This window comes from Epinephelus fuscoguttatus, linkage group LG5, assembly GCF_011397635.1.
Source record: "Epinephelus fuscoguttatus linkage group LG5, E.fuscoguttatus.final_Chr_v1".
In the NCBI taxonomy this organism is placed as follows: Eukaryota; Metazoa; Chordata; class Actinopteri; order Perciformes; family Serranidae; genus Epinephelus; species Epinephelus fuscoguttatus.
This window is the reverse complement of record NC_064756.1, coordinates 31,278,873-31,305,947: the sequence shown is the minus strand read 5'-3', so window position 1 is coordinate 31,305,947 and position 27,075 is coordinate 31,278,873. Positions and strand designations below refer to the sequence as shown.

The 27,075-nt window shown below is 41.2% G+C and overlaps 1 protein-coding gene across 5 annotated transcripts in view; it reads right to left on the bottom strand.

Moving 5' to 3' along the window:
* Positions 1–357: 357 nt before the first annotated feature.
* stard13b (StAR-related lipid transfer (START) domain containing 13b) overlaps positions 358–27,075 on the bottom strand; it is a 70,504-nt gene continuing 43,786 nt past the window's right edge. For 3 of the 5 annotated variants that reach the window (XM_049576218.1, XM_049576220.1, XM_049576219.1), the window contains 13 exons: positions 11,012–11,083; positions 9,743–9,824; positions 7,100–7,163; positions 4,653–6,016; positions 4,358–4,528; positions 3,894–4,053; positions 3,454–3,652; positions 3,028–3,241; positions 2,457–2,571; positions 2,117–2,338; positions 1,697–1,914; positions 1,412–1,588; positions 358–1,238 (listed from right to left, as the gene is read on the bottom strand). In XM_049576218.1, the coding sequence (XP_049432175.1) occupies positions 1,121–1,238; positions 1,412–1,588; positions 1,697–1,914; positions 2,117–2,338; positions 2,457–2,571; positions 3,028–3,241; positions 3,454–3,652; positions 3,894–4,053; positions 4,358–4,528; positions 4,653–6,016; positions 7,100–7,163; positions 9,743–9,824; positions 11,012–11,083 (3,176 nt within the window). In that variant the 3' untranslated portion in view covers positions 358–1,120. Of the gene's footprint in view, positions 1,239–1,411; positions 1,589–1,696; positions 1,915–2,116; positions 2,339–2,456; positions 2,572–3,027; positions 3,242–3,453; positions 3,653–3,893; positions 4,054–4,357; positions 4,529–4,652; positions 6,017–7,099; positions 7,164–9,742; positions 9,825–11,011; positions 11,084–13,705; positions 13,907–26,396; positions 26,454–27,075 lie in introns of those variants that run through there. The other 2 variants (XM_049576222.1, XM_049576221.1) reach the window with 2 other exon arrangements.

The following is a 27,075-nucleotide window of genomic DNA, read 5'->3' as shown; positions in this document are numbered from 1 at the left end:
TTGATTTTACTATTGTGTCACTGTTATGTTTGCATTAAAAAAAAAAATCAGTTAAAAGCTTAAATAAGTCCGTTCTTCCATGTGGACGTGTTTCCCTAAGGTGTCCAGTAGAGGCCCCTCTCATCCCAGGTAAGGGAGAACTGTGTTTGGGCAAGTACCTGTCAGTGCATGTGAGAAGCATTCATGTTTGAGGAATGTAAACATTTTTGCAGAGGTCTACTGACACTGTTTAATATCAGTTGTCCATAACAGGTATGCACACTCCTTCACAGATCAGTTGATGTAAATTGGGCCCCTAAAAATTCTTGTTTTATCTTTTGATGTGGCAGGAAGACGAAGAATCAGTGCATACACACATTTTATTAGTTTGATAGTTTTATTAAAAAATGATGTCTCTTGTACTCCACTGCACAATCCAGTACCCTTAAGCAGGTATGATCAAGTCAAACCTTAAGTCATTCTTTTCACAATGATGGGAGGCCAAAGTTTAATAACATTACACCCATTCCAAAATGGCAATACTGAAGCAAAGTAAAACCAGCTTACAATTTTGTACCTTGTGTACTACAGGAAAGTTGACACTGTGAAAGAATCAATATAGGATATTAACATATGTATTATTTATCCCTTCACATATATACAATTTATACATCTTGTTTGCATGTACAGTATATTCACACAAATATATACAGACACTTGAGTCTACATCATAATAATTATAGCTTTAAATCTGAATGAATAATGCTTCCCAGAAGCGTTTAAGAGCTTGAATGTCCTAGACATTGTAGATTAAAGTAACAGTCATACAATATTATTAAAGATAATAATTATCATAATATACAGGTTTAGCAACATGAAGGTAAATAAAATCCTAATGCTAAGGACATTGGCAGGATGATTAATTTCCCATTGAGTAATTATGCTCAGCACCTATAAGATGTCCTCTTTTGTCATTGTGCAAGTACAGAGGAGCTCAAAATCATTTCTACTCTGGAAAAACAATGGAATAAACTGTGCTTCAGTTCTGGGGTCCTGTCTGTGCCTAATGTCTGCCTGTTAGCAATGACTCAAAGGCTCAATCTTGATCTCATTGCTGAGCAGACACAATTGGAAAAGAGGTTTAGATTTTGGTCTCTGGGCCGTCTGTGATTAGTGGCTGAAAGGAGTTGCGGATCCGGGCAGCTTCTGCAGCACAAAGGTGACCAAAGGCTTTGTTGTACCAGTCTGGAGTCCTTCCCCTGAAATCAAGACAGTATAGTCAATATAGTGTACACACACGTACAAGGGGCTTTAAATAATTACCTTAAAAATGCAACTAATATTACATTTATTGATGTATTTTATGAATATAAGAAAAAATTATATAACAGTTTGTGAGAAAGCCATTTAATAGGATGCTTGTGAGACTTACTTCAAGTCCACTCTGCAGATGTGAGTTAGTCTGGACTTTCCTGAGCCACACGGCTCTAGCAGGTAGTTGGACTCCAGGACTATAGCTCGTACCCCTCCAACAAGAGGACAATCCTCGTGCTCTATAGACACAGAAACCAGGGAGCAGGCACCTTTGGGCAAATCTGTTCTCCATGACCTTGAAGAAAACAAAAAGAGATTGAGTACCCTAAAAGAAAAGACATCATGGCTACTTCTAAACCAACAATAATTTACAGTATAGCGTTATATCTACGTCAACACTCACCTGAGTACGACAAAGTCCCTGCTGGGATGTGGGGGCATGCGATTGAGGACATACTGAAACACCTCTGTCTGCTTGTCCAGTGTCTCACACACTTTCCACTGCAGCAGGTCTACATCCCACAGGTGGCGCTCTCGTAGCACACGGTTCAATACTACCGATGGTGGGGCTTCCACCTCCACAGACACTCGCCAGCGTCTCAAAGGGTTCCCATCTCCCACCTGGATGGGAAACACACAAACCATCATGTTAACTTGTGGGTCTGAAACCAAGATTTTTGAGATATTAAGCTTGTTGTTACGATGTTAAATCATGTTTTTGTATTACTTTCCCATTGTTACCTTCATAATTTGGAATTGATACAATACAATTATATATGGATCAATAACAACTTAATGCCACAATCAGAGGAAGAACACCAACCTTCTTAAAGTAGAGCTCTGTGTTATCGGAGCTGCTGCAGGATACCCAGTATTTGGACTTTTCTCGGGCCTCTTTGAGATGGTTCTGAAGCCTCCCCTCCATATGAGCTTGGTATGTTCCATCACCATCTTCCAGCTGCTTGCACAGCTCGTCAATTGTTGGTGCATGCAAGTCTGCCTCCACGTACGAATTACGCGACTGAGTAACCATCTCATGAGGGATCTAAAGGGTGTATAAAAGCATGAGGTAAGACTCACAGCAAATATACACCAAGGGAGGCATGTGGATATTGCATCCAGGCTTGAAATTCTTGCATCATCTCAACTGCAGGTTCTCGTACCTCAAAGAGACGGTTGCACTCTATGATCATATGAGCAAGGCCCTGTGTTGCTGCTAAGTTTTCATTTAGGTCCTTCTGGTCTGGTCTGCCAGTAGCATACTTCTTCTGCATGGCCCTGGGGATTACAGGGAGAGAAAATTTATTAAGCCAGCAGAGTCCCCGGGTCAACGTCCCCACGGAACGCAGTTTATAAACCCTTCCTCCACTCTGCAGGAAACCCCTTTGATCCTTTTAGCAACAATTTCAACATGGTAAATTAGAGAGCTTTGCTTTGTTTGTACACAGCATGATCTTATAAAACACTGAGCTTTCAAAGACTGCCATGTCCTTTTAGAAGTGGCCCAGAAAGAAAGTAATCTACTGCATCCCCGAGGGCTGAGCAAGCTCTGCAACCTATTTTATGTCTATCTTTATAGAGTCATAGGTGAAGATAATCATGCAGGAGTTAATAGAAAGCATGCACGTCTTGTTCATTAGTTTTTAAGGTACAGAGCAACGGCCAATGGCGCTGTCCCAAAACCACAGACACCAAGTTAACGGTAACACGATTAGACAGAAGAGAAAAAAGTACCTTGGTGAGAGATTGTCTTTCTTGAGTATGTTGAGATGAAAGAGGGAGGGGGCCAGGCACACAGCAATGTTCATGGGTGTCATCTGGTTTTCTTCGACAGAGGAAGTGACATCGCTGAGGAAACAGAGCAGCGTCTGCAGCACCTCTCGGTTTTCATCTGACATCAACATGATGGCTGCCTGGACAGCTTGCAACCTTTGGTCCTTCGGCACATCTGCACACATGAGAGAATTGATTTTTATTATTTCTGCTACACAGACATAGTAACAGAAGAGAGAAAAGCAATCATGTCATTTGTCACATGTACTCTATGTTAGTTCAGGTGCAATTTCACAGCGCTCTCCAAATTAAAACAAAACCAAGTGAGACAATAACAATTAAAACTGACATGGGACAAAAGACAGGCAAAGAGACGTGTGTCCTTACATTGGTAGATATGGAGGAAGGTCTCCCCCAGCTTGCTGGTGAGCAGAGGCTCAGGTAGATCTCTGAAGAACTGCTTAACCATATCAGCCACATCATAGGCAGACTGATCCTCATAGTTCACATTGTCTGGAGAATTCTCATTCATCTGCCTAAGAGCTTGAATTCGAGACTTCACCCCGGATTTACGAAAGAGACCCACCTGGAAGCAAAACAGAAGTGTTAACTTGACAGCTGGAGGCAATATGTAACCATATTGTACTGAAGTTCCGCTCACTGTATTGTTATTATACTACTATTGTATCTGCCTGCAACCTGTGTCAGTCATTGTTCACTGAAACCTTACACCACGTTATACACATTGGATGAAGCAAACCATTTGTTACATAACATGTGAAAATGCAAGTCACATGCAACCTGAGAGTATGAGTACTGTGGCTGACCTGGTCAAGACACTGGCTCCTCAGGTACCGCAGGGCCTGCTGCAGGCCAAGGGGCAACGGCTGTCCAGAACGCTGCACATGCACTATGAGAGGCACTCCGAACACATTCTTATCCTTATAGTCTGGTACCTTCATTCTCTTCATAAACTTTGGCACAGACCTAGGAGAGACATCAAAACAACATCTTTGATACCTTGCTCTACGGGCTTAGTAAAAGACTGTGCTGATACAAAACTAAACAACTTGTAAACCAAAAGGGAATCTGGTGACAGTAATTCATAAGGTCATACCCCATACTATTCTGGAAAAACACTGGGATGAACTGTACTAAAATACTTTAAGCAAATACAGTGTCATACAAAATTAGTTCAAAGAAATGAAATGTGTTTTCACTACTGAAAAAATCACAGAATTAATCATGAACCACAACAATAGTGGATCTTGGAAGTTAAAATTGGACTTACCAGGTCCAGCCATGCTTGTTGGACATGGAGTACTTCTCCATGATTGCAGTAAGGCGCAGCAGAGAAAACTTCTGCAACAAGCTCAGCTGGCCTGCTGACTGGTTGGTAATCTGTAGCGATGCCACTGAATGACTTAAGCGATTAGATATCTGAAAGCTGGGCCATCGTAACCTAATGCCATGAAGGATGAAACAGCAAAGAAAAAGAATAGCATTTTAATTGTTGTTCATAGATGACTTAAAGTAGTGTTATTTCAAGTATTTCAGCACTTTCAATACAGTTTCACAAGTCTTACCGATTAGGTCTTGTGAGTGAAGCACCCACTCCTGAGTCCCTCCTTTCCCTGAGGATTGTAGATTCTGTCTCAGCAAGTGATACTCCGTCTCTGTCCCCGAAACTAGGTGTAGTCTGGCTTTCTGTGATAGAATTTCCCTCAAAGTCCAATGTGATCTGACTAGAGGACTGAAGACCTCCTGTATGTTCTCTCTCGCGGTCCACCTGCGCCAGCCCTTCTCCAACAGGCAACACATTCTTAGACCAGTGGTCCACTATCTGCTGTAGACCATTGACATGCAGCAAGATATCGTCCAGATGAGGAAACAAGTCCTCTTTCTCCAGGTCTATCAGGTCTCCAGTGCTGGCGTACAGATGCGAGCCAGGAACATTATCATACACACTGATGCGGCTCCCTCTGGTGCAGCACTGGGTGACAGGCCTGGATTCATTCCTGCATGAAATCAGTGGGGAGTCCAGGTGCATGCTGCCTGTGTGCCAGTTGATAGAGGCCCCATTGGTTGGGGACAGGCTCTCTATGGACAGTGCTTTGGGGAAGGTTCCTGGCTTGTGGTCTTTGGGAATGTGGACCACCAGGTCTTCATAGGAGCAGAATTCATTCCTGCGATTTTGTTCTTCCACTTTATTTACTTGGGTGCCTGAGAAGATGTCTATGTCCTCTAAATACATGCCACTGCGCTTGTGGTCAGCCCGATGAGGCTTACGCTCTTTCAGGCTGGGTGTGCTGACAGCGCTGCCACTAGAATGGCTGCTACCCTCACTACCGGACTGGGACGGCAGAACTTTGTTGGACGGTATTTCTGGAGCCCCACCATCTCCATTTATGATCTCTACACACTGCAGCGTCTTTAGTGCCTGGGCCTCCTGCTGCAGCACTGGAGCACTGATGACTAATGTCTTACGACCCCTTCCAAGAGTTCCTCGGGAACGCAGTGTCTCCATGCGCTTCAAGAAGTCTTTGGCACGGAGGCGGCTCGTCTTGCCGTGTTTATCAGGTAGTGAGCTGTAGTGAGCAATTTCTTTAGGGATGTGAGGCATTGTGAGAGCAGTAGAGTCTGGCATTGCTGCAGAATCAGAGCCAGTGCGGTTGGAGCAGTCAGAGTCCTCTGTGCTGAGGCCCCTGTGACCACTGCCTCCACTGCTCTCACTGTGCAAAGAAGAGATTTCCGGCTCGCTAAGGTCCGTCAGAACGCTCTCGCTGCTGGTGGTGGTTTTCAGAGGCACGTTGTGTCTGGAGGGCTGACCCTCTCTGTGGTTTCCCAGCAGACAGTCAATGTCCTGTAACCTGGACCAACGCCGGCTGCTCCACTCAAAGGTCCATTTGTCACTGATCGCAAACAGGTCTTCTTCATCAGAGTCTTCACTCTGGGGAAAGACAGATTATGTTACATCAGTTACTCAGGCCTACATGATTTAATTATTCTTAATTACTTTGTAGTAATGACTTTTTCTATTTAGGTCTGTCAAGAAAGATTTTCAAAGCTACTCAATTAAATAATAATGAATACAATAAAATTAAAAAGATCATAGATGCACATACAATAACCAAGACTGATATAAAAATAACTTTACAGCTGTGACATATTTTCCCATATGACATATTTGTATTGTATGTACATAAGCCATTATAGGTACCATACCTTTTCATGTGATTTGTATTAATGTGTGTGGAACACATAAACTAAACTAAAACTAAACTAATCTACGTCATGAAAAAATAGTTTAAACAGAAAATTCAGGAAATAAGCGGGAGATACAGAATGTCTGCTCAGAATTAATAACATTATACAAGCAGCCAATGGTGATATAACAGCAGACAAATGATTCCCTTGACTTGAAGAATTTTCCATAAATAGACAACGACAGTGAAAAATATTAATATAAGCCAGCAGGCTACATTCCAGAGTGGGGACAGATAAAAAGCAATCCTACTCAGAGGCATGAATACAACACTACCATCTCAAATATCATAGAATCTAGGTTAAAGGGATGAAACCAGATCATATTTGTGTTGGTGTAGGAGGCGTATTTATAACTTAAGGCGATCCTTGTAAGAAACTACCATTTCTTACAAAGGCACTGACATTTGTCTTGTATTTCTTAGGAATTTCAAATGACAACTGAAATATTTGAGTCAAAGAATTAAGCTTTCTGAAGGCTGTAAAACACAACAAACACTCAAGAGTGTTACACATAGGCCTACATACAACGTGTTGTGTATCTACATCGTCTATGCACAAAGAGAAAGCACAACACCCACATGAGCCTAAACTCTTGGCTGAAAAGGATATTTTACTGATCGAATCATCAGTGTTTAAAAATCTATATTTCTAAAAGTTCGGGTGGGGTGTGTTTTTCTGTGTAATGTCACACTTGCTGCACTTTTCATACTATAATCTACCTTTAAGTAGAGACTGCAAAAGCAAAGCTCACAATATAGACACTTACTTTCTTCTTCGGTAGGTTCACGTCAAGTTTCATAGAGGCACACTTATTCAAGGTGTTGAGTCGCCTGAAAGAAAAAGGATGGCCAAGGATGAAAACTGTTCTGCCCAAGTAAAAAAACACCACAATAGCATCCTAATGACCACTTCAGAAATAAATCCCATTCTGTTTTCTATTTTAGTTTTAACTAGATCAGCGTCTGGTCTGGATGAACAGCCAGACCCTGTGGGAAATTAAGTTTGTCCATTCAACAATATCCTAAACCTAATGAACACCGGTAATTACCGGTTGTTCTGTTGACTTTCTCTCAGCACTGGTGATTGTGGCCTGAAAGGTGGTGTGCAGTAGTTCGAAGAAAGGTTAATTATCTATTAGCTATCTGTAGATCTTAATCCACACAATAAACAGTCTTTGATGCCATTTTGCACTTGGCATTGTTTCTCTCAGAATTCTGAGGGCTGAACAACAACATGAAAGCTTTGCCTTTAAAACACAAATGTAAATGTCATCAACTTTCCAAAAATCCAAAGCAATGAAGCATGTTCATTATTTGGAATAAAACACACAGTCTAAGCCTTGGAGTATGTTCTTAGTGGTTAGAGGTTTTGCAAACTGGGATATATAAAGTAACAGAACTAAAAACTGTACATGAACCAACAATAGCACTGGGGAAAAGATGACGGCATGACAAAATACACTCCAGCTCACTGTGCCTTGACTTTAGACCAAAAGAAAACTCATCTGTGGTATGATAATCACAAGCTTTAACAGCTCCAAATATTGCTAACAGTCTTTTTTTACATCTCAACAGTATTGTTCTGTGACAGTAAATAGTCTAAGATGGAGGCTGTAACTATCCCCCAGTGCTATGGATGACAGGGGTTAGCCGAACACAAAGTTCTCATGATTGTTACTGCAGATAGTGGGAGTCAAGTGAAGAGAGGATTTCTAAGTTCAGGGCCCTTTATTCCACAGGCCTAAAGAGCTTTGAATGTGGTTGCTAAAATAGGAGGCCGCTTAGCCAGGGATCAGAGAGAGCACTCACATACATGAAATATCTATCAGTTTCAGTTCAAGGACACCCACAGAATGTAGGGTGGCATTTATTTTTTGCACACTAGACTGTGGTGACGTAACTGACAACAAAGCCATCCTTATGTTACCATAGAAATGCCAGGAAGTCATGGGCAAAATCACATTGGAGGTGGAACTGTTTCCAATTGTCTTCCATTTATCCCGTGGCTAGTTTGGAATTTAGATGAGTTGCTTTAGGGTTGTTTAGAGTCACAGTATATTGAGCTGTGCGAGGCAACCCTCATGCTCCTCCTTCTCTCTCGGGATGGTTGCCATGGTTACTGTGGTAACTGAAGTGCTGTTTTCATCTAAGCTTGAAACAGTACATGGGCCGTCCTGCCCTACAAGGGAGTGATGTGGAGGCACCAGTTGTTGACTAAGTGCACTTTTGTACTCTTATTACTGACTGGCAAAATGGGGAAAAAACATATATACTTTCTCATGTCAGAGAGAAGCTCTGAAAATGGACAAATTATTATAGTTAACTTAAACAAATCTAAAAACTGTCTTAGTCTTTGTCTATTTGGTCAGCAAGTATGAGGAGGCATTGTTGCATATGTTTATTGAGACTGGGGTGTCTACATGACTGTGAGTCAACTGCCTTCCCAAAGTACCTACTGTATTCTGAACTACTTCAATCTTGGCCCTGACAAATACCTCCCACATCATTGAAACAAAGAAACAAACAAAAAACTAAAAGTGAAACTGATAAAAATGAAACTAAAACTTAAACTTAATTCTGAAAACTAACTGAAACTAAATTGTATTGAAAGTAGAAACAAGAAAAAAATAGCAGAAAAAAGTGATTGAGTGCTATTGAGTGCTCCAGCTCCTAAAAATCAAATGAAAATAAAAATAAAAACTAGTGAAAAATATATAACTATGATAATTCTGATTTTACCTGCCAATATTCTTAAGTGTTCATTAAATCAGTATATGTCAGTCTAATATTTCAGTTTCGACAAATGAAAGTCTGAGGAAGGTCTTTATGGACTGACGTACTGATTTAATAAATGTAGCTTCATAAGAGTCTTAATAGCCAAGATTAACAACAACATAATGTTATACTTTTAACATCTTTAGATATGAGGGGTGTGTTTTTACGTTAAAGGCCCAGTGTGTAGGATCTAGCAGTGAGATTGCAGAAGTGAAACTTGACTCGTGTGCCAAGCTCGTAGGAGAACTATGGTGGGCGACACAAAAATGTGAAAAATGTGAATGGCCAAAGCTAGAGCCAGTGTTCAATTTGTCCATTCTGGGCTACTGTAGAACAACATGGCGAACTCTGTGGAAGAGGATCCGCTCCATATGTAGCTACAAACAGCCCCTTCTAGGATTACCAAACACAATGATTCTTATTTTCAGGTGATTATACACTAAACAAAACATTTATGAAGATTATATACCATTTCTGCCAATAGATACCCCTAAATCCTACACACTGGACCTTTAAAGTTCATATAAGGATTCTCACATAGTTCCACTCCCTTAGGGCAAGGAAACTATGTGGCATTAACTTAGTTGACTCATGGATGAGCCATCGTCTTTTCAGTGTCAATCAAACATGTTTACCTGCACAGAGGCTCCACAAGGTCTTTGTCCAGAAAGTCATGGTCTCTTTTTACAGGAGTAATATCAATGGGGAACTGGGAATCTAAATGGAAAAAGAAACAATGTAAAAATTAGAGAACGTGGCAGTGTTGAAATGAGATTTAATATTTCAGTAGTTCTTCTATAGACAGTGTTCATGGATTGAATAAATGGAAAGAAAGATCTGGAAACGACATTCTTTCCAAAAGAACACTGAAGGCTGGGAGACCATCAAACTTTTGTATGTGATGCTAATGAGAAGAGACACAATTTGCCCAAATAACAGCGCTCAGCCTTGTGCAGGCATTACGTCTTTCTCTGGGTATGGGCCTCCTCTTACATAACTTAAAAGACTGAATCCAGACCCTCTGAATCTAACATTCCACCGCATTCATGTGAAGCTGTTAACTTTTTATGAAAAGCAGAAGCAGCAGCGACCGCTAAGTACTCAACAAGGCTCGGCCTGTTCTTTAAGGAGACAGATATACTTCCCATACATTCAGATATACTGTAGGCTTTGAAATACAATTCCATCCTGAAAACATATTTCATCATTAACGTCATATTTAATACATGATCCCAGGCATTGTGACTGACAGTCATTTCATCTGGTCTGAGCTCCACCAGCCTTTATCAGTGCATATTGCTCGAGCTCTGTTAGAACTATCTACAAACTGTCAGCAAACAAATACATGGCACCAGAGCACATGAAAAGCCTGGCCTTGACACAAAGATCTGAGGGAGTAGAGCTACTTTAAGCTCGGATAAAACCCATTTCTTCCCATGACTTCAGTCTTTAAGCACAGTAGACATGTTTATGTAGTTACCGTAGCTCGGAAAAGATTAGACTTTAAAAGCAGCTGATGTTCCGCTTGTTTTGTGGTGTCTGGGGATCCGACTGGAGCCCTAGCTCCGAGGCATCCTGAGGACAGTTGTGTAAATGAGGCTCACTCTGCAGCCCATGAATACATGGTTTTGTGTATAGTGTTGGGGACTAGGGTGACAGACCAGATGACACTGTGTACCATTATTCACTCATCATCTTAAAAAGCACACATTCAAACTCATAACCGTGTTTTGTTTCACAAAAGACATAAAAAGGCTGAAATAAATATACTGTATTTGGTTTTTGACAGAAACCATTTTTTGGTGTGCTACTTCATTAATCTTCTATAATCTATCTTTTAACCAAACAAAATTTCTCCCCTTTGTGATGAATGTGTGTGGGAGTTCACTGAGTGCTTTTATTACCTTCAAAGAGCTGAGCATACTGGGGAAATCCTGCTGCCCGCAGCCAGTCACATGCCTCTTTTGCCTCGATTTCTGAAACACAAGAAGGTGTGCGATGAAACAGGGATAAAAAGTGACCGCATTTAGTCATTTTCATTTTGACAAAACCACTGGAGCATCAACCAAAGCAATAAAAATAAACCCTCTGCAACTGGAATCTTGCAAACACAGACTTAGGGATGGACAGACCTGACTGATTCTCAAAATGAAACCTCCCTCCTGTCTGATTATTGTAAGATAGCATGGATGTGATGATGACCCTGCCGCTCAGTCTGTCTGGGTGGAGGTATCCCAGCTCACTCACATGACACTACATGGGACTTTATAAAACCATCTGCAGAATTTTTACTTCTAAAGCAATGTGTCTAATATAGCAAAAAAAACTGAAGACTTTAAGAGAAGCTAATATATGGGAAAAGACAGCACCACCATACACAGCTTACAGCCAGAGATACTATCAGACATACACCACAAGTTTAAAGTGAAATAGCGCATTTTAAGACAACGAAATTAAAAGAATGACACAAAACTAAAGATTAGGTTCAAATTATCTTTATCAGAGCTCTCTGTGACGCCTTCACAGTGTCCAAGGGAGCTGTCAGGTCAACTTTTGGATAAACAAATAAAAGCCCCAGCAGTCAGGATCGCTAACCGGTCCTGCTGACCTACACAGCTAACCTTTTGCAGGCGTCAGAGCCGCTGATGACAAGCAGAGGAAACAGACCGTTGGCACCTTTCCATTAATGCTAATAGAGTTGGGTGCCATTTATCACCTCAGTGAGACATGCTGTCTTTCACTACATGAAAGGAACAGATTAAGGAAGAGGCAAGCAAACGTTATTTTCACATACAATTCTCACACCAGCAATGTCAAATTTACTTTTTAAATATATCTGGAGACTAGTAGTAGATGTTCTGTCTCCAAAGTCCTCTACCATAATTAACTAAATTTTAAGCGGTCATCTCTGACAGTTTTTTACTATTGTCTGATATTTTATCAACTAAATAATTAATCGATTAATTGAATAAATACCTGATGGATTAACTGATGATTTAATGTCATTTGAAGCCCTAAACAACTACAAAAAAATCTAATTTAAAAATCTGAAAACACACTAACAGGGCAATACACAAGTAATTATTTCCATCATTTACTATCCAAAGTCAGCCACTCCACAGCTACATTATTAGTTCCACTGCTTCTTTAAAAGCCATACAGCTGATTCATTTTCTACTGCCTGTTTCTTCTCAAACACACACCTGTGATTTAGCCAGCTCTTCAAAATGCAAAAAAAAATCAGAAGCAAAAAAACATCATCTCCAAGAAAAGTTACACATAAGCTGCACCCACAAGTAAGAAACTGCTCTTCCATCACACATCTGAGGTCTCAGTTCCACTCCCTGTCTGTGCCTGTCACACTACAGCTGAAACATGAACCACAGCCATTCATCACACAATACTGTGTAATTACAGCGACCGTAACCTTGCAATGAAGATACTGCTATCACCTGTTTTTCCAAATCTGTTGATCCAGGACTCACCTACGCTGCTTCGCGTCTGTGTCACAGAGAAATCAATGAAAAGTGACTTTGGTCATCAGACTGACCAACAACTGAGTAAATATTAACAGTTCCCTGTGTCCTTGGTTGACAAAAAAAAGGCTACCGTTTACCCCCTAAACCTGCGGTTGGGTCAACATGTGTACACTGCCAGGAGCCTCTCTGCTCAGTTCCCACCTGTATCACCAGGAGCTAAAGGCTTTCTGTACAGCTAGGCTTCCCTCCCAGGTGGATAATATCAGGCCTGCATTCTTCAACTGCAGCACGTAGTGAGAGCCCTGCCAGGTCCTCTTGTGTCCCACAGCCGCAGGTTGGACCACTGGGAACAAGTAACATGAGCTGGGAATTCCTCTCTGTTTGGCATTCTGTAACACGATACCGAGACATTCTGTCCTCTCATCCTCTCTCTAAGGAAATCTCTTGTGGATAAAAGGCTGGGCGGGCATCATGCCAAAGAATGAGAACTTGTGTTTGCCCTCCACAACCCACGGATTTAAAACTGTATACAGTATAAAATTACAGTTTCACAAAGAGATGAAACCCAGTTTGGCGGCGACACAATGGCCCAGAATGTCAAAAGCTGTGTACGAGTGAAGTATCTGTGGCAAGGGCGACTCCTTCTTTTACAATTCACTTTATGCAACGTTCACTATAAAGAAGGCTGGTTATGCAATTCATTGCTGAGATATGACATGTTGCAAAGTGCCGCAGGAAAACATATGGCACACTTGGACAGTGCTTGAGCTGAGCAGACACAAGCACTGCCAAAAATTCTGACAGTTTTAAGGGCTTGTTCACATTCCAATCTTTAATAAAATACTTACAACTATTATCACTGGTAAAACTTTCCTGCATTTTATAATACGCTTTGTTTTATCATAGTTGTGTTTGTCTGACAGAAAAGCTTTGTGTCTAACAGTGATCCTTTTCCTTTCTTTTTGGAAAACCAAAAAGTTTCATTCATTAAGGTTTACGATGAATAAAACCAAGCCATCATCATCACCGAAGCAGAGGCCCTAATATGTCTACTCTCTAAAACCCTTCAATCAAATAACGGCATAATTCATGTCCGATAACAAATTGTTGTGTACTTACGGGATATTTTCATCATACAGCCAGAGTGGTTCATATATCCGTCAAGACTTAAGAGTGTCTCTCAACATGTCAGAGCATCTTCATTCCCACGCTGAGCCACATTCCTGCTCTCTCTCTGAACACAGCTTGCAGTTTGAACTCAGATCCACAGCTTCTCTTTCCCCCTTTCTCTTTCCATCTACCCCCCAACCACCATGTGCCTGTCCTAACACTAAATCTCTCCTTCAACCCACCCCTTTCTGTGGCAGGCACCCTAACGTTCACCCCCTCTCCCTCCCCCTTCGGCTTCTTGTGCCCGACCCTCCTACCCAGCTCTGCCCATGACAACTCTTTTATACCCCACTCAGCACATTTTTGGCAAAGATCTAAACTGCAGCCAAACAGCGAGCATTTCTTCTCAATTCTGTGACGGTTCTTGTAATTCAAGACCCTGTTTTTAAATGTCAAGAATTTACTACCGTTTCCTGTTAAATCTGTCTTTGTTTCCAGTCATTTTGGCCAGATTGCATGATGTCATCTGTTACAATCTTTCAGAATCTCATCCAAGAAGTGTCAACGCTAATGTGGGAAATGTTTCATTTAAACAAACAAAAGGGAAGCGTGGCTTTAAAAGAGTACAGATGTTGCTCCAGCAGGTTAACGGAATGGAAAAACATAGGTGGCTGAACCACGGGGAAAACCATGACATAAACTGTCAGCAATCAGAAGCAGTGAATCATGCTGAGGCTCACAAGACTCGGAGCTAACATCATCAGGGTGATATATTCGTCTGTTTCACCTCCGTCTCAACCTCTTTGTCTGAGGCAAAATCAATGAACGAAAGGAAGTGTGTGATCTGTGTCATCTGAGACAGCGACAGGGCTGCTGTCTCACTGGCAGACAGCAAAGAATAACTTATTTTGAGAACATCTGAAAATCTTTCCTTAAATGTAATGAACAAATGAACTGTGGCTGCAAAGACATAATGACTAATAAAAGGCCTACTGCTACTAATAAATATATGTCAAATAATTATGTATAACTACATTCTTAAGTGATTTATTTCTTACTAAAAACACATTCATACATATATGTTGTATAAACTTATTGTCAGAATTATTATTATTTTATGTGAATTCATTCACCCAATGAAAATACTGAGTTGTTTTCTTGTTTTGGATAATGTGCCATACATTTCAGTGGCATTTTAAATATGATTTGGTTACTGTATACTGTGATTTAGGATTTAAAACAACTCTTTTAATATATATTTTTTTTTATATATATTTTTTGGACTATGTCTAACCATATGAATGAGATTGTGTTCAATTTTGACTGTTGTCTTATTTTTTGACTAGCTGACTAGTCTAAACTTCCATTTAAAATCTGCTGAATTAGTCAGTAACATCCCCAAATAAGACACATGGCCATTAAAATTCAAGAGGACATCAGTGGGTATGCCAAAATGAATACATAAGGGTGAGATCATTTTCAGGATCATTTTTATATTCGTATAGTGTCTGCTCCCCTTACTTGGCAAGAAATGTACAGTAGTGACTGAAATCTGTTTTAGAGGAGATCCGTCTATATCTGCAAACCTGCTTTCCCAAATTTATATTATATTATGAAAAGGTGAGATCACAAAAATCTGTGATGTATAAGGAAAACCTATTAGTTTAAATGTGTGGATAAAATGAGCAGCACTTTACTGGGGGTTTTGCCGTGGCATTATAATTACGAAAGGACATCACATCCATCCAGAATTTCCTATAGCATAAGTAGAATTCCATACGGATCCTGCTTCTACTGTGCCTGTCTCGCTGTGACGTTTCTGCCATTTCCTCTTGTAAAACACAACTCCTCTGACCCACTGGGGCCAGGACTTGGTGCCAAGCGGCAAGCGCAGACAGAATGACGCAGGCAGTCCACTTTAGTCACCGTAACAAACCATTTAACAATAAATACACTCAGCACATATCCAACCTTTAAAAGCACTCTCAAACAAACTGCTTAAATTTATAAGTACTGACAGTGGAGACCCTTACAAATGTCCATTCCTCCACCCCCACACCGCACTGCTGCAGAGACGTCTGAATGAATCAGCCAGATGAGCCAGCCGAGTACATCAGTCAAAAAACACACAGACTATAACTGAGCACCGAGATTGTTGAGATCGTCTGTATCAAAAACACCTGGAGAAAGTGAGCCAGCAATATAGGAAAAAAAAAAAAAAGATTCCGCTTGTGGGTTGGCTGGCGGAGAGGTGTCGTCACGCTGGGAGGCATGGAGGAGAGGCCTCTCTTCCCCTTTATGATGCTAATTGCACACAGACACCCACTCACAGTGAGCAGTCAGCCTTACTGTAAAAGTAAGACGAGCCAGACAGCCAGGGGAAAGCACACTGCCCCCTCTTCTAGTCTGCCCAAAAACCACAACATCTGATGTCTCATGCCCAAAATAGCCTAAAATTTCCATCTGTCTCACAGTTTGTAATTGTGCATAGGGGAGCAAACAGGAAGCACAAATAATGATAGCAAAAAGACAGACGCAATGACCGAGAACATGACTGTGGATCAGGGAGGCACAGGAGATCTGTTCCCTATTTGAGAGAGCTCAGGTCCTCCAAGGAGACTGCTGGCAATGCACATGGCAGATTAATATTGCAGTACCCCATGTAATTCAATGTTGTGGGAATAAAGCCTGCCTATTTTCAAGAGTAGGTTTTAATTAACAAAGCTCTACATGTCTCTGAGACTCCAACATTCTCAGGACAATATGCCACAGTCATCAGCCTAACAGGAGGTGCCACTCGCTAGAATCACAACACGTCTTCAGTTCACAGCTTTCTCATCATCCACGGCAAGGTGTTGAGACAAAGGACAATAGCCATATCTAAGAGATTATCTGTCTACAAAGGTGAGTAACAACACTGTGCCTTTGTGGATGTGATTTTACTCTCCATGCAGTGATTGGCACATGAGCTGACTGGCTCTGCAGGTCGAGTAATTACAGAGCTCTGGTGTTGAATCACCCATGGACTTCCAGCCCCCTCATTTGATCTCGTGGGGCACACAGGGGACCTGTTATCCTGCCGTCCACATGGGATGCAGGTTTAAAATGATCAGCTCTAGGCTGCGTTGCTAAGACACCAAAGCGAAATTTCCTCAAAAACAAATGAGCTAGCAAATCCTGGGCCTGCTTTTGCCCTGTGGTCCACAGTGACCTGTGGAGAGATCCTTTCAGTGGACCACAGGTCTCCAGTAACAAGTAGGTATACAAAGCAGACATCAATGCCTCCAGGAGGACGGGGACTTGAGGACCAACACGGTGCCAGCCCAGGAAAAGCCAGTGCCAATGGGGCATTAGCATTCTGAACCTGCGCAGGTCAGGGTTTCACAGACGATTCATTTAGGAGCCTTTTCATACATTACAGATCAGCCTTTTAAAAATAGCAAATATCATCATTTCCCCTTCAATTCTTTGTTTTCTCCATTAAAAGAAAGATTGCAGATACAAACTGTTTGAAGTATATCACAGTCTGGTTTAAGAATCTTAGCATTTTTAATGACTTCACTGGTGAAACACTTCACAGCAGTCACACACACTCACAGCAAGAACTTATTGATTCTGAGAGTAAATAACACAACGACATGAGCTACAGAGCTGCTGTTGTTGACCATTGCCAAAGCCTGCTGGGTCAAAAGTCATCCGAGCTGTGTTTTTCTCTTGAAGTCCTGTATTGAATTTAAACAAGAGCAGCACAGCTGTGGTAACACTCTCCTTCACCACTCAAGGACACCCAGAGAGAAGGTTCTTTCATCTTCAGGAGTAACAACCCAACAACTCCATCTCTCTTTCTCTTTTTGTCTCTCTCTAAAGTCTGGAAATATCTCTCACAGCAGCATTTATATGTTGCTAATGAAAATACTATGTGCAGTCACAACATTTAAGGGTCATTCTTCAACTATGGTCCATTTTGGTCTGGAAACTGGTCTGAAAATCTAACACATATTTAGAGAAATATATTGAGACAATATTTTCAGATCAGTTCGGTCATCTAACACAAGCATTGCCATTTCCATTACCACGTCTTTTCCATCACAGTAAACAAAGTCATAAAAATGACTGTTGTGAAAGTGGCATTTTGTCACTTTAAAAAAAAAAACAAAAAAACAAAACAAAAAAAAAAACTGATGATATGCTAGCTTGCTAATGTCCATTTAAGAGACAGCAATAAAAAATACACAGTATAAATTTTTTTCGTATGTTTTTCTTATCATTTCTAGATTCAAAGGAAATAAAAACTGTTCGGAAATAACAGCAAATTAACATATTCTTTATTTAACAAAAATTGACTTCAGTTTTGCCTTCTTTAAGTTCCCTTCATGGAGCTAACTGTCCTTCAGGCATGTACTCTCCTGTCACATTACTATTGCTATGGTCACCAAGTATACCTACACGTTAATTTCCCTTATTTAATTATTGCAGTGTTGGTTACCAAAGCTGATTCACTTCTTTCACACAGTCCTGCCTGAGAAGCCAAAATCAAGACGATCACTATTTGAAGGAGGGTTACACATTTAAAACGATGAGGGGTCAACATGATGTTGCAGCTATGGAAAATCACTTGAAGTTGTTTCTAAAAGCAGATATTATGGTTCCGAGTCACCAAATGACATCCTGAGAGAGAGATGGGAGGGATTATCACGTAGTCACTGCCCCGTCCTTCCATAAATAGCCTTTCAGTAAAGGATTTACAAATTATCCCAGACCCTAACTGCAAAATAAACTCAAACTGGATCTGGTCGGATGTCACAACTACAAGACAAATAATGGGCTATGATGTGTGGGATGCCTGGCCTCTGAACATGCCAAGGCTTCAAAGTTCAAATTGTTAGCTCTGCTGTGTTTTCATCCAACAAGTTACAATGTCTCACATTCACTCAGTTTTGAGAAAATGTTCTAACAACCACATGTTGATTCCCTTGGGGCCCTCAGCAAACAACAAAATCCGAGGAAGGTGTTGAGTGTGCTACAGCTTCACAGACAGGTGTTCACTATCTTCCCCTTTGGTCACACGACAGGACATTTTGGCACATGACTACCAGCAGAAACTTTGGGAGTAGTGCAATTTACTATATAAGGGACCTCCGACCCCAAATCTCAAGGAAGGAGGTGACATCTCAGCAATTTCCAGATCCCTGAGTACCTCTGCTTTACTGCCAGCAACTCTGAGCAGAGCAGAAATCAATCAGCAGAGCTTTCTGTGAAATACATACTGCAGTGACTTCCAAGGCACGATGCACAAGCTAAACACTTCCAGACACTGGACTGCAGCCATGTTCCCACGCACGTTTAAGTGTTTTGACAACCATCTTAGAGGCCTTTATGAAGGATTTGCTTTCTTTGGTGATAAAACATCAACTTTGGCTTTTGGAGATTTCCCTTTTCATTTCATCTAGGCATACTTTCCTGAAACCCTGGACTATTTCTTCAACCCAGCCTTGATCTTTGCGGAGTAACAATTGTGCAAGTTGTTCAGTTGAGGTTATTTGGTCTATCCACAGGTAAATAAATAACATTGCGTTGGATGACTAATGCAGGCTAGTCAGTGATAACACACATCAAGGGCTAGCTATCTATGATATTGAACAGTGTCCTTTCTCAGAAGTGGTGATTTTAGCCATATAGCCGTTCTTATCTCTGTGTTGTTTTTGGTTCTTATTACAAAATATTTTTCATTAAAGTGAGCTCTTCAAAGTTAATAATAGCATGACAAATCTTCCCGGGAAGCAAATAAACAATAAGACAGCATGATGTAACAGATCAGGTGATCAGATTACACTGCCCTCAGCTCAAATGTAAGAGTCGACACAACAGCTGACAGTCGGCCATTATTCGACGTTGGGCCGTCGTGAAGCATATGTCGCTATTGTTTTGCTGGTGTGTCCCACACCGTTGGCACTAGTTGGCCCTTGTCGTGGAGCATGCTAGCTGGCCACTGGCTGTAGTCTTTGCAGTGTGTTCAAGGGCAACTTTTAGGCCAAGACACACGTGACGTCAGGCGACGCAACAGTCTGCCTTGGTTGCCACTAGTTCTTTGACACACTAACTAGCATCTTGAATCTGTCCTGGCGGTCTTCAGGTTTCCCTTTTTTAATGACGAAACAGTCTACTGCTGCCTCTAGGTATGGAGAGTTATTTCCTCTCGTGATGGTGTAGAATGTACACACAAGTTGGCCGTTGGCTGTAGTCTTTGCGGTGTGGTCAACTGAATCTTTTTGGCTGAGACACAGGTGACGTGAGGCGACGCATCAATCTGTCCTCGTCACCACTAGTTCTTTGATGTCAGTTTATTATGACTTGGCCTTAAGGCTTAGAAACAGACCTTGGAATGGGGAAAGTTCATCTCTTGACTTTTCCGATATTCCCTGAGCTTCATTTTCTGTCCACTTACATCCCGACATCTCCACTTCCCTCCTTGTCCTCCCACTACTCTCTGCTTTTCTGTCTTCCTCCCTCTCTCTGAGCAATACTCTGATCTGAATTTTTTCAGTTGTCATTCCTCCTCGTCCCTTATGCCAGCTGTTTGCTCCTACAGTATTCCATGTGGTCATGCAGTTAACTGTATCCGTCTTTAGTCCCACCAACGTATACCACAAGTTCCTCGAGGTGTGTGTGTTTGTGTTGGTCCTGATTTGAAGTCCATACATGTCTTGTTTTATGTCAAGCACAGTAGGCTGCATGCCTCACCATGTCATGCTGTTTTCCCACTCATAATATATGGTTGTGTGGCTGTAATTCTTCCTTCTCTTTGATAGCCTATATAAACACTGTAATTTGGTTTTCCGAGAGCACTGTATAACACAACTAAAGGGGGGTGACTATGAATTACTGACAAATACTCAGCCAGCTGAAGCTAAAATCTCGACTAACATGGAAAAAGAATGAGTGGAAAGTTATCAACACATGTTCCTTACGGCCTGGCACCCACACAAATCAATTGTCTTATGATGAAAGAACTTTTAGCAGATGCTAATAAGTGCAAAGATACAGTGAAATAACAAATGGGGTTCCATGTGTAACCACAGCTCTGTAAAGTACAGGATACGGGTATAAGAGGAGAAAAAAAAAACATCCAGGAGAAACTCCTCTGAAGTCAAATCCTGCAGAGCTCCATTAGGTCCACCTCCCTCTCATTTGGACTGGATCCCAGAGGGGACTACATGGGGCTCCCTCCCTCTTTGGGAATGGCCTCAGAGAGTCAGAGGGTAGAGAGGGGGCCAATGTCAGAACAAGGGCCCCTACCGTGAGAAAGCCCTGTCAGGACCTCCACAATAAAAGCATGGAGCCATCCCTGGGGACACTGGTCCCAATTAACAACATCAAAGTGAACTGCCCACAAGACTCAGAAGCCTCACAGCACTCATGCAACAGACTTGTGAGCGGCAGCAGAGACGATGATACTGTCAGGGCGTGTTTTATGTATGATGAATATCAAGAGGGCTGAAAAGCAAAGTGATTGTTCTGTTCACATTTTCTCTCTCACAGACAGACAGAGCACTAACAGAAAGTGTAGGACCATTTGTCATGCATGGTCATCAGTGACAGGCTGTGATCAGACAGTCACTCCCTAGCTGAAAGGCCTATAAAGTGAAGGGACAGTGGCTGAATGTCTGTGGTCTGCATGCACGCTGCCTTCCCGCCTATCAGTTTTTCCACCTAATGACATGTAATGTACATTTCTACCACTGGAGGGCAGCCGGATGCCGAACTCTGGCATAGTTTATATGAAGATGAGGGAAAAATGAACTGGTATATGATGAATACAGTCTACTAATAACTGCTCTCAAGAATGTAATGTGCTTTTAAGTGAACACATCACCTGACAGTAACCTCTTCTGTCTTTTGATATTTATAAATAACTTTTTTCTGTAGCACTTGGAAATATTTGTTAAATCTATAAAATATAATCTAAAGAAAGATTTTTAACATCTCTACATGCTTCATTTATCCAAGATAGATTTCTTGCAGCTTCCTCATGACTAAGAAGTGAGTATTTGGGTCAAAACATGGATGTTGTTTAATGAGGCTTTTTTCCCCAGCTAATTAGCATTTTCTAAACCAAGGAATGTGAAAGACCTGAGAACAGGAGACGTTTTCCATCATGACTCTGTTAATATGTGACTCTCTGTTCCTGTTACAGTGCAGCTGAGGCATTTCTCAGCTCTCCTAGTAAATTATTAGCCCTGCACATGTGGCAGCTGTCAGTTACTCTGACTGTGTAGGAACTGCACTGATCCATGCACAGGGGAAATATTTACAAGAAGGATATGAGCTCAGCCTGCCACCTACAGGCAAACAGTGGGAATATGGATAAGAGCTTTATCAATGTGACGATTATTTACCTGAGAGTGGTTGGATTGAGTCAGTTTTTTCCCAACCGTAACAAGATTCTTCAATCATTTACTCGTTCTTTATCAGCAGGGCTGGAAATTACCAACGGCTACCAACCAACTGTTGATACATTTGGCTTCAGAAAATGCAGCTGGTGAATAGTGGGATGTACAGTAAGAAGCACTCAGAGCTTTAGATAAAGCAGATCTCACAGCTCACAATCAATCTGTGATCTAGTTATCGATATACTGGAATGTATATTAAATTAATTTTTAAACTCTGTATTTGTTGGTTTTGTTTAATTTGGTGTTAACCAGATGTATTTCCCTTTAATTGCCTGCTTTGTCTGGATTTCAGTAGATCATACAGTATCTATACAGTATCATACAGTTTCATATGTTTTTGTCAGGCTTTCTCAGTCATTGTAGAGATGATTTTAAAGGTCTCGTGTGTAGGATTTAGAGGCATATTGCGGTGAGTTTGCAGAACTGAAACTGATCCCATGTGCTAGGTATGTAGGAGAACCAGTGGCCAATGTTAAAATACCCCTAATAAAATGTCCCTACCTGGAGCCAGTGTTTAGCTTGTCTGATCTGGGCTACAGAAGAACAACATGGCAGACTCTGTGGAAGAGAATCTCCTCTGTACGTAGATATAAACAGCTCATTCTAAGGTAATGAAACACAACAGTTCTTTCGACAATGTTCAAGCACTGCTTGACATACATTTTTTCTGGCTGGCTTGTCATTGCATCGGACCGGTAAAGGGGCTAAAATTGGTTCATCCATCCGTGTGTCATATTTCCATCACTGCCGATCATTCAGAGCTGAAGCCTATGACTACTGCATAGTCACATGACCCAGGAGTGAATGCCAAATGGGCTTTATTATCAGGTGATCATACACTAATAAAAACATAGATATGAATATTATATACCATTTCTGCCAACAGATGCCCCTAAATCCTACATACTGGACCTTTGAAGAGAAAGTTGGACTTCTTTAAAGATATAGTCATGGCTACTTTTTGTTTCCCAAGCTGTCTCACCACCACCCACAATTTAACCTATTTTGATTTTTTCAAGCTATAAGCAACTTCTTTTGTGCATTGCATTGTGTGAAAACAGTGTACATCAACACAATACATATTTAGTACCTGTTCAACAGAATCATCATATAATCTAAGCACAAAACAAGGGTACAAGCCATAGATTTAATTGGCTGAAGTGCGACGGCGGTAGTGCTCGAGGTAAACAAGCAGCTAATTGCATTGTCAAAATTGCTTTTCGCTCCCTGTCAGTGTTATTTACTCCCCCATGAAGGTTGCAAACAAAATCTGCATTGCAATCTCATCTTCAACAGAGAAGGTCATGAATAATGGATAAAATGGATTTGTGTGTACTAAGTAAACAATGCACAAGGCCACATCTTCACTTATCATCAACCCTCCATTTGAATGAAGGAGCAGTTATATTTGTTTCACACGCAGATGATCAAACGTGCCACATGTTGAAGCAGACCACTGATGAATAATTCAGTGCTTTTGAGAGGGAAGTCTTGAGTGGGAGAGGACAGAGTCTGATGAGATTCCTCACCTTGAAGTGCCTTTTTTACCGTTACAACTTTTCAAAAGACAGAACAATCAAAGCCCTTTTCAGAGCTGGTTTCTAACAATTATCCATCTGCTAGTCAGAGGAAGAACAGAGGAAGGAGGGTAGAGCTTGTCCTCTTAACAAGCTGAAGTGTTCCTATCCACTGTCAAATCTTCAAGTGTGTAAGTGCTACACACTATTATCCAGCTCAGAAACGTTTTGCTTCTTGCTGAGTAGTTTTTCTCTGTTGATGAAGCGCATTTAAACTTTGCAGAAGATTGAAACTTTGTCATTAAATTTCTCTTAATCATGAAAGAGCAATGTAAGACAACACTGTGCACATATGATACATGGCAGCAGGAGAACAAATGTGGTTGATAGCACATTAACCTGAAAGACACAAGCCTCTCAGCCATGACAGCCAAATAAAAGGCTTGCTTTGTAACTCCAGGACACAGACAGATTCATGATAAGAACACAGCTGCCATGCAATAACTTGTGTCATTTGACAGGAGACACATAATGTCCTCAACCATGGCAGAATGCACTAATGGCCTTTCCAGGGCAGAGATCGGAGCCCGCTGGCTGCACCGAGGTCAATGAGGCCATGAAGAAGGGGCATGGAGGGGTCACACTGGACAGAGCTTCTTGTCTAAAACACAACAGCTCCTCAATAAGGGAAAAAAAGCCAAACAGCCACAGTCAGCGAGGAAGCTTTTAGTCACGGCATTACATTCAGCTGCTCAGGGTTTCCACCGAAGCGCCCATGAAGTTTCCAGGACTTTTCCATGGCTAAACAGGAACACTTCAGTGAACAATGTGTGACTAGTCTGGCTCTCTTTACAGTCCAGCTTAATGCACAAGGAAAACAGCTGAAAACTATCATCTAATACAGAAATATGTGGGTTCTAAACTATATATGGGCATATTATTATGGGATGATTCATTCATATTCTGACATTTGCTGAATTCCAAGTTGAATTAGACAAGTTTCATGTATGAAACATATCTCTATACATCCCATCATTTCCTTATATTCAATAAATGTCATAACCAGTATCAAAACCTACACAGTAAAGACTGTCAAGGCAAGAACAGAAGAGCAAACAATTTCTTCTGTGAGTATATAAATGTATATTATTTATAAAAAAAAAAAATATGCACAAGATACATTGTAAAGATGAGAAACAGTCTGCTGTGAAATTGCTAAAAAAAAGAATTTAGGAAAACAATAATAATTTTTTTGTCTATGATGGCATAAACAGCTTTATGACTCATAAAAGATGGTTTAAGTACATCAAAAAATATTTGACATATGCATTACATACATGAGTAGCAACAACAGATGCAGAAATTCTGAGAACATGGACCCTTGATAGGAATTAAGTCAAACAGAGCAGAACGCTGCAGAAACACAGTAGCCCTTCCAGAGTGATGGAGTACGAAACACTCCTCCAAAATTCAAGTAATATTTTCAGGAGAGGAGACACATTCCTCCCAATGAAAACAGGCCCTTTCCCTTGCACAACAATCCCACTGTGCAATACTCAAATGCCTGTGTCTTCCCCACAGCTGTGCATTTATATCCATCTGCTCTCCAGGCTGATGAAATATACTGGTCAGACAATGGGAACATGTGGGTCCTCAGTCTATCCTCGTACTTTGTCTGTAGCTAATCATAGTGGACCCAACAAGAACCCACACACATAGCTCTGGTGGCTTTGGAAAGCCATCAAATCGGAAACATGACTAAGACCCCATAGGCTTCCCTGGAATTTGAGGTGAAACAATACATGAGTAACTCTGCCCATCACCATGGCCCCCTCTCACTTTCAACCTGCTATGTCAACAGGGCTGGCCAGCTGGAATGCAGGAACCACTGCAACACATAGAGACTGACCCTGTGGCTCTGTGCACTCTACAGTCAGTCCCTTCAAATACTACCTCGCTGTTATCCTTCACTTTTCAAACATGTTCAGTTAAAGCAAGGTGAGACAGGAAATAAGATTCATGTAGGGGCTAAAACGCTGGTCTCCTGAGGAGAATGAAGAAATGCTGCCTCACTGCAAGAAAATTGCTCAATTATGGCATTGAAAGCACATCAGATTAAAAAACTGCAATTACCAAAATTAGGCAACAAGATTACTTGAGATTATATAATTACAGCACTTGAGACAGACAGAAAGTAGTTTTTTAAAGTCTTTTATCTTCTCAGACACAGACACCCTGGAGATAATTGTGTTATCCACCATGTGTAAGGAACATTGGCAAAGTTAAATAAGTGCTTGATATTATGTGGGACTAACACACTATACAGATTATTTTTCTTCACTTGCAGCGAGTTTTGAATTTATATAGCTAAAACAATCTTAAATATTAACAATTAAGAGTGATTTATGAAAGCAGTTTAAAACCACAAAGAAAATGCCAAACTGTGTGGTGAATACAGTGAGACTGTAGTGAAATCAAAGCACATTACATTTAAAATAATTTTTTAAAGTCCCACCTGACAATAAACATGCAAGTAAAAGCCATTAAACTGACTTGATCCTAACACTCACTTCAAACATGTACATATTTCTGTCCTTGTCACAGATGACCTAAATTGTTGGTTTGCTGTCAAACCAGACATCTGTAATCTGAAAACACATGCCGGGTTACATGACTGCACACGCCTGCAACATCAGATCATGGAGATTTCCTCCCGAAAACAAGTGTACGTACACGCAGCTCCGGGTCATCTTCACACATAAATCCAACAGAGAGCTCAGTGTATCCGTCACATCGTCATAATCACAGAAAAATGCCTCGTGCGCTGCCTCAGTCTTCTGCGGTGGTACAGGAAATCTTGCCCACACAAGAGGCTGCATTATCTGACTCATAATCCCGTTAGTGTGACTGAGAGGAGAAGTATGCTGTGTGTTGCCATCTGATGGCTGAAGATGATGAAGATTTTTACGTTATGAAATGCAGTCACCCTTTGATCCAGCGTCAGGGTGCTCACACCTGTAGGAAATAGCAGGGATGGTAGCACTTTGTGCTGTCTCCATTGTTATGCTGCCCTGCCCCCTCACTGGACTGACCTTAAATCTCCAGGTAAATGCCAGAGGTTACAGGCTGTGGAGAAAGACTGAATTGGGGGTGTCAGTCATTCAACACTATTGCTCTCCTGACTGTATTCAGCAGTCCACAAATAAGCGGAGGGCTTGTAAAACTGTCAGGCTGGACATTCATTGATATATTTTGTTGACACTGTGGGCTTACCTCTTGTTACGTAACAGATCCTTTAGCTTATCACCTATCAGTGTTCGTTATAGTCAGTCATTACTAATTATTTACCATCGCTGCACCCTTGACAACACATTGCCTGAAGGTCAAGTTTGGCTTTGTTTGCAGAGGCACA